General features: G+C 45.5%; 1 protein-coding gene across 1 annotated transcript in view; it reads right to left on the reverse strand.

The window, feature by feature from the left end:
• galnt16 (UDP-N-acetyl-alpha-D-galactosamine:polypeptide N-acetylgalactosaminyltransferase 16) overlaps positions 1-8,349 on the reverse strand; it is a 55,783-nt gene that overhangs the window by 24,514 nt on the left and 22,920 nt on the right. The window contains exon 6 of the mRNA XM_056255868.1: positions 7,581-7,702. Within this exon, the coding sequence (XP_056111843.1) occupies positions 7,581-7,702 (122 nt within the window). The remainder of the gene's footprint in view (positions 1-7,580; positions 7,703-8,349) is intronic.

Here is an 8,349-nt window from a genome sequence, read left to right on the forward strand (position 1 = left end):
GCGGAGCCCACCGTGCCGCCGGAGAGCCGAAGGAGTGACAGGACACAGAAGACCTCGGAGACCACGACAGAGCCACAGCGACATCCCCCCGAGGTGGAAGCAGGGATCCGGAGGGCTGAGGTTGAGCAGGAGTGACCGAGGGCAGAGGTGGAGCCTGAGGGAGGGCGGAGCAAACCGCAGCCGAAGGGGTGGAGGGCCGGAGAGCACTGAACGACCCGCAAGTCCGCAGCGAAGGTGGTGCGATGTCCGACCCAGGTGGAGCCGAAGTACCGAGGGAGCCCGGTGAAGCCGAATGTCCGATGGTCACTGCAGACATCGAGGGTGGTTGGAGCATAGGCGTGGGAGTCAGGGCGACGGGTCGAATTGGAGTGTACAGAGGCTAGAGGCGAAGCCACGGGGTCCTCACGCCCAGGGTGAGATGACCCCCAGCAGTCCAGCAGTGAAACCACACCACTGAGAGGAGGCAGAGGTGGAACAGAGGGGCTGATGGGGGGAGGCGAAGATTGGGCAGCAAAAATGGTTGGGAGCTGGGAAGGAGCTTGAAGGGCCAGACAAACATCATCCAAACATAAAACAGTATTTTGGAGAGGTGGTGGGAGAGGGAGGCTGGGCGGGAACAGAGAATCCGGGACATGACAGACAGATTCAGAAGACAATGGGGCAAATAAGTCAAACTCTCCAAAACACTGAAAGTTTCCCTATGCTGGAACCAAAAACTCACTCTCAGTGGGGGGAGGGTGGGTGGGGCACACTTCCATCCCCTCGAATTCCACTAGAACTCCCTCGGCAATGGATGGTGCAGCCGGCTCGCACACTGGGTCAGACGTACGATGCTCAGGCTCCATCGCGATGTTCAGCTCGGTAGCCCCTGTGGGCGCTGGCTCAAACGTTGCGGTGGAGTCTCTCATGTTGTCTGAGGTGGGCTCTTGCTGTCGACCCACGCGGTCTGGGTGGTCTTGGTTGTGCACTGCTTTGGCTGGCCAGATGAGATGCGCTGGTTCGGCTGGGCTGGTGAGGGGAGATGACTCGGAGGAACCGAAGCGAAAGGGTTCTTTGGTTGGGCAGGTGTGGGGAGTGGGTTTGGTGGATCCAAACAGAAACGCCGGTTCGGCAGGGCGGAGACGTAGGATGAACGGAGTGGGGTAGACTTGCGGTGAAGGAAGAGGTGCTGGGAATCGAAGGGCGTGGAGGAAATCCTGTAGAGCGGCATGGATGGAGTCCTGCATTGTGTGTGGTCCAATCTTCTGTCACAGAACGCTCAGGAACAGGTAAAATGAACTTAGGCTTTATTTATACACGGTATGCAGACTCCAAAATAAAATGTAAAACAAATGCTCAGAAGATACTTAGGAATACCGAAAATACCAGAAATGTCTCTTGAAAATTACTCGGGAACCAGGGACCAGAATCGACGAGATTGGACCAGGAGTGTAGGGTGACTGAGGCTTTTATGCAGCATGAGTGGCGATCATGAGGAGACAAGGTGCAGGTGATAACAATCAGGGAGAGTGCGTGCAGGTGAGGATCCAGGAGAATGCTGGGAAGTGTAGTGCGGGACAGGACCAGGGGAAACCGTGACACCTTTAACCGCTAGTGTACACGGGAAATGTTTTCTCCTTTTTAAAAGATCATATTTATTTCCTAACAATAGATGAATATTTGGTTGGTTTAATTTGATTGCTATTCATTACTGTTTTAACCCTCTGGGGACCAAGGTGTTTTTGGGGTCCTTGAGATGTTTTGACATGCTCTGACATTTGTGCTTTTTTCAGTTGCTTATAAACATATTAATGGCACAGGTGAAATTACACTCTATTTAGCACAAACAGGACTACCATAATGTGTGAGCAACATGTATGTACATGTTTGTATTTTTGAGAGAATATTGTTTATGCGTGGTTATTGAAAAAACTAAAAAATAAAGTTTTTGAAATAAGGACACAAAAAACATACTAAATATGAGTCCACAAGACTTTTGACTAATGTACGTTGTCGCCTAGAGTTTTTGCTTCAAAATGATCTGAAAATCATCCTTCCTAATCATTCACATAAAACAATAGATTGTTTTAAATTGTGAAAAACATTTTTTTGTTTGCCAAGGCAATATGCGGATGGGCGGAACGGCCCAACCCCTATCATGAATAATTAAGTGGTTCTCAGACAGTGACCCTGCATAATAATGAGCCTTTCATTCAGGGGTGTCACACAAGAAAGAATGTAAGGACAATATATATATATATATATATATATATATATATTGTCATTGCATTCTTTCTTGTATATATATATAGCCTACATGTATATACACTCACCGGCCACTTTATTAGGTACCCCATGCTAGTAACGGGTTGGACCCCCTTTTGCCTTCAGAACTGCCTCAATTCTTCGTGGCATAGATTCAACAAGGTGCTGGAAGCATTCCTCAGGGAGTTTGGTCCATATTGACATGATGGCATCACACAGTTGCCGCAGATTTGTCGGCTGCACATCCATGATGCGAATCTCCCGTTCCACCACATCCCAAAGATGCTCTATTGGGTTGAGATCTGGTGACTGTGGAGGCCATTTTAGTACAGTGAACTCATTGTCATGTTCAAGAAACCAATTTGAAATGATTAGAGCTTTGTGACATGGTGGAAGTAGCCATCAGAGGATGGGTACATGGTGGCCATAAAGGGATGGACATGGTCAGAAACAATGCTCAGGTAGGCCGTGGCATTTAAACGATGCCCAATTGGCACTAAGGGGCCTAAAGTGTGCCAGGAAAACATCCCCCACACCATTACACCACCACCACCAGCCTGCACAGTGGTAACAAGGCATGATGGTTCCATGTTCTCATTCTGTTTACGCCAAATTCTGACTCTAACATCTGAATGTCTCAACAGAAATCGAGACTCATCAGACCAGGCAACATTTTTCCAGTCTTCAACTGTTCAATTTTGGTGAGCTCTTGCAAATTGTAGCCTCTTTTTCCTATTTGTAGTGGAGATGAGTGGTACCCGGTGGAGTCTTCTGCTGTTGTAGCCCATCCACCTCAAGGTTGTGCGTGTTGTGGCTTCACAAATGCTTTGCTGCATACCTCGGTTGTAACGAGTGGTTATTTCAGTCACTGTTGCCCTTCTATCAGCTCGAACCAGTCTGGCCATTCTCCTCTGACCTCTGGCATCAACAAGGCATTTCCGCCCACAGAACTGCCGCTCACTGGATGTTTTTTCTTTTTCGGACCATTCTCTGTAAACCCTAGAGATGGTTGTGCGTGAAAATCCCAGTAGATTAGCAGTTTCTGAAATACTCAGACCAGCCCTTCTGGCACCAACAATCATGCCACGTTCAAAGTCACTCAAATCAACTTTCTTCCCCGTACTGATGCTCGGTTTGAACTGCAGGAGATTGTCTTGACCATGTCTACATGCCTAAATGCACTGAGTTGCCGCCATGTGATTGGCTGCTTAGAAATTAAGTGTTAACGAGCAGTTGGACAGGTGTACCTAATAAAGTGGCCGGTGAGTGTATATATATATATATATATATATATATATACACACACACACACATATATATATATATATATATATATATACAAACAATCAAAATATAAATGAAAGCCAGAAGCACATTTTTAGTCATACCTGGAAACAAATCCTGGTCAAATGCTATATGGGCCAGTCTACAGAATTGGTTCAATGTTGTCTTACTCTATCAGAACAGATCTGCGACTCAAAAATGGCTTGCGACCCACTAGTTGAAAACCACTAAAAACTAGTGTGACGGATCGTCTGCCTCTCCCTCGTAATCAGCGCCACCCCGTCCCTTAATTCGCCGCCCTTCGCCAGGTTCCCGACTGGAGTGGGTGTAATAGCTTGTTTTCATATGACGTCACGCCACTGCGTTGCCATGGCGCGAAATGCAAATGGAGGGCAGGAAGTGATTTGCTGTATTTAGAAAGCACTATAACAAACTCAAAATGCCTATGTTTTGCATCGTTTATGGTTACTTAAATCGATCAAACCACGAGGAGTTTTTATCGTGTACCAAAAGTTGTTGTTCATAAGGGGGGAAAATTAAAGAAATTGACTGAAAAACTTCGTGAAAACGGCTTGCAAACTTACGTCTGCGGTCGGGAGGAGCCGGAGGGGAAAATGCCCGTGTGTGCAGTGATCACTTCGTCAAAGGTGAGTTAATACAACTTAAGTGGCTATGTTTGTGTAACGTGTAACGTTTCCGAACTTTGTAAAGTCAAAGTATGTCTGTAAGACAATGTAGTTGCTGATATCTACCGCCTCGATGTCAGGAAAATCTTTCAATTCAGTTGAAAAATCGCTCCTCTTCATAACGCAAGGATCACGTCCAACATATGTTTGATTTTTTGTTTATATCTTTCTCTTGTAATAGCGTGTAAAGTAGTACAGTACGGACTTTCCTCCATCTCGTCCATTGCGCTCTTCACTTCCTGCCCTCCATCTGAATTTCGCGCGTCATCATAATCACGTGACTGAAACCCAGCTATTGGAGAGGAGGGGAGCTGATGAGGAGAATTGGCTGCGTGTGATGAGGCACACCTGACGAGAATGAAGCCTCATCACCGCCGCCTGTTAAATGCTGAGCGCGCCTCTCCTCGGGAGACTCTTCCCTGTGCATGCACACTGTTGTCCACGTGGGTTCAGGAAGGGAGTGCAGAGGGATTCCCGCGCTGCCAGAGATGCAGGTCGCCGGACCCGCAGTCCGGGCACAGAAGACGCGTGACGCCGCTGATGGACCAGGACGCCGAAGCCGCCGCCCACTCATCCCTCGAGCCAAGGAGACAGGGAAGACGTGTGTGACTGTCGGACACCGCCCCCCTTACCTGGACCCATCCCACCTCTTCACTAACCTTCCTTCACGATTCCCTGGCACAACGAGGACACCAGATCCCCTTTTATTTTAACACTTTATTTCGCCCTTTTGGACATTTTATGTTTAATTAATTTAATAAATGCCTCTCCGAGGCTTGACACCACTCCTACTCTGTCTGTCGTTTGCTCTTCCCGTCACACTAGATACGTTTTAAATAAATAAATATCACTCTGGAGTAGTTTTAATATATATTTTTTTTAATGTAATAATTTGTCATTTTATTTGTATTTGCCTGTTTTGCGTTTGTCAAATTGGATTGGGTTTTGGCTCACTTTTATATTTTCATGTCTTTTATTTTATTTTAGTCAAAGTCTCTTTGTTTTGCTAATTTTGGATTATTGTAAATAAACTGCACATGTTTAGCTGCAACTCGCCTCAGTGGACCGTCAGCACAGAGTTACTGTACATAAATAAGGGAAGGCATTTATTATATGCCTAATAAAGAAATAAACTGTTTTGTATTAGAGGCCCTGTTTACTCCTGATGTGTTTTGGTCGATCGGATCACAAGTAGACGAGGGAAACATTCCCGTTCACACCTGGTGTTTTAATCCGTCTCTATCCACTTTCAAACACTTCTGTCCTGATTTCTTCGAGGGGAGGGTCTATGGGCGAGCAAATGTACAGGCTTTTTCAGATCTTTCCATCTAAAGGATGAAATAAGATCACACAATTTATATATGAATGTGACCGGAGACGACGGAGAAACACACAGAGCATCAGCTTTTGTTTCTGCTCTGACAGACACAAGACCAGCTGAACACTGAGTGTGTGTTAGATATCAGGAATGGAGAGAGAACATCATACGTTTGATACGTTTTACATCTTCAAACCAAACTTGAGTCTTCAGCCGACAAAGTTTAAAGGGATAGTTCACTTTGAAATTAATTTTTAGGTATAAAAATTAACGTACACGTGCGAGAGATCACTTCCGGCGCTTTCCGGAAAAGGCCGAAGCGCCGGCGCCCTCAGATCACTTGGACGTGGCTGTGTTTACAAGAGGTAAAAACGATATAAATACTGTTCGTTTTCTCACACAAACCGCTCGTTTCGTGTCTTAGGCCATCAATGTGTACTTACATTTACGAGTCATTAAATCATGTTTAATTTGGACTTCTCTGTGCATGCTCTTTGAGGTGGTGACCATAGACCTGCATTATATGACTGACAGACAAGAACGGTTTGACCTAAAAATATCAAAATTGAAACTACTGCGGAAACAAAGACACCGACATCTTGGATGCCCTTGAGGTAAGCTAAAACATACCAAAAATTCATTTCAAAGTGAACTATCCCTTTAAACCCCGTCTGTCTAGAGCTCTTCTCATAATGTTCACGCATGAGGTCAGTAGACGGAGAGTAGACGGTCTATAGTGGCTGTTCGGCCGATCACATGAGCGTTTACACTGCGAAAGCAATCCGGTCGAATGCGCTCTCGACGACCTCTGGAAGTGGTGGAAAGTGGACAAGCTTTTAGACCCGTTTACACCTGTCATCCACTTGTGATCCGATCAACCAAAATGCATCTTAAAGGCAGGGTAGGTAGTTTGTTTCTAAAACCCTTTTTCCCAAATTTGTTTAAACTGTCTTTATATACCAATACATATCTAAAATGTAAGTACTCTGAAAAGGAGAGTATAAAAATCGAGTGTCTGTAGTCCTCTCAGGGCTGCAATAAACACAGCTACTCTTTCCATTCGGAACGAATGCAATGATTGGCTGGGCGACTGTCACTCTCCCTCGCTACCATGGCTACCACCCCTGTCACTCTCCCTCGCTACCATGGCTACCACCCCTGTCACTCTCCCTCGCTACCATGGCTACCACCCCTGTCACTCTCCCTCGCTACCATGGCAACCACCCCTGTCACTCTCCCTCACTACCATGGCTACCACCCCTGTCACTCTCCCTCGCTACCATGGCAACCACCCCTGTCACTCTCCCTCGCTACCATGGCTACCACCCCTGTCACTCTCCCTCGCTACCATGGCAACCACCCCTGTCACTCTCCCTCGCTACCATGGCTACCACCCCTGTCACTCTCCCTCGCTACCATGGCAACCACCCCTGTCACTCTCCCTCGCTACCATGGCAACCACCCCTGCTGCTACAGGAGCCGCCCACATGCGCGCAGCCGGTTGACTCGCTCATTTCGAAAGAGGAGACATGTACCGGCCGGAAACTAGGAAGTCTCACAATTGTGGCAGAGAAAGAGCAGTCAAAATCCCCAGTAGCACCTGTACCTGCATATACAGTCAGCGCAGGCAAACAAGGCAAACACAGGTGATGTCACTCCATGCACTGCGCTCCTCTCCGCTCGGCGCTGGTAAATGTGTCCTCCAGCTGAGCGGTCGGCATCACGCGTTCATGTGTTTTGGGGACGTGGCTTTGCAAGGAGCCCCGTGGGGGGGAGTTTCTCTGTTGGATACTTTCAAAATCCAGCACTTTTCTGCTAGTTTCTCAAACTTACCTACCCTGCCTTTAATACCAGGTGTAGACGGGGCCTGAAAGTTTTCTTTTATATAGAATCTTTGTAAATAATGACAGTGATGATCTATGGGGTGTTTGTGCTCGGGTGGCTGAGTAGTCTGACCAACAACAATGGGTTTTTCACATTAAAAATGAAAAATGAAGGCACTGTTAGTGTAAGGTTTGCATGACTGACAGAGAGTGTATGAAGCGCACCTCTTTGACTCTCTGGATCATGGGCTGAAGCCAGTCTGTGTTGACCTCACAGTGACTGTCCAGGAACGTGAGGATGGAGGCCGAAGCCGCAGACGCTCCTCGGACACGAGACCGGATCAGACCTGATCAACACCAGCACACAAGCGACGCATCATTACACATCACTTCACTTTCCCATAACAAACAAGTTCACTCAGTAAATCACTGTGTCGTTTCTCATGTTAAAGACCATGCGAAATCTAAATAGGGAGTTTGTGGCATTTAGTCAGCTTTAAGTCCATCATCTATATGCTTATGTTCTCCTCAATGCTGATTAAGCAGAAACATAAGTAGATATAGATACATAAAAGTATTGATTTCTTTAAAAAACAAACTTTTAAACAGTAGTGTGTCTTCTTCAAAGGGGGCATATACAATTTCCCCTAAACTAAAGGATATTTTATGTGAATTATTCCTGTTGCAAGCTGTAATTCTTTATGTGTGTTTGTTTGTTTATGATTATATTATTATAATTTTATTAGTAAATTGTATTATATTATATAATTAAGAAATATATTATATATTATTATATATAATTATATAATATTATATCTTTTAATTTATATCAACAAAACAATTGTAGGTGGTAAATCAGCTAGAAATAGCACTTTAAGGCAACAATTGCAGATTACAATGTTTGTTATGATTAAAAAACGGTGCAAGTGCATAAGAAAGAAAAATATGTGCAGGGGAGATATGAATTCTGAATTGTTTAAATATCTCTCCAATA

Source organism: Rhinichthys klamathensis, unplaced genomic scaffold (genome assembly GCF_029890125.1).
Source record: "Rhinichthys klamathensis goyatoka isolate OS25496 unplaced genomic scaffold, OSU_Roscu_1.1 h1tg000123l_1, whole genome shotgun sequence".
Classification (NCBI taxonomy): domain Eukaryota; kingdom Metazoa; phylum Chordata; class Actinopteri; order Cypriniformes; family Leuciscidae; genus Rhinichthys; species Rhinichthys klamathensis.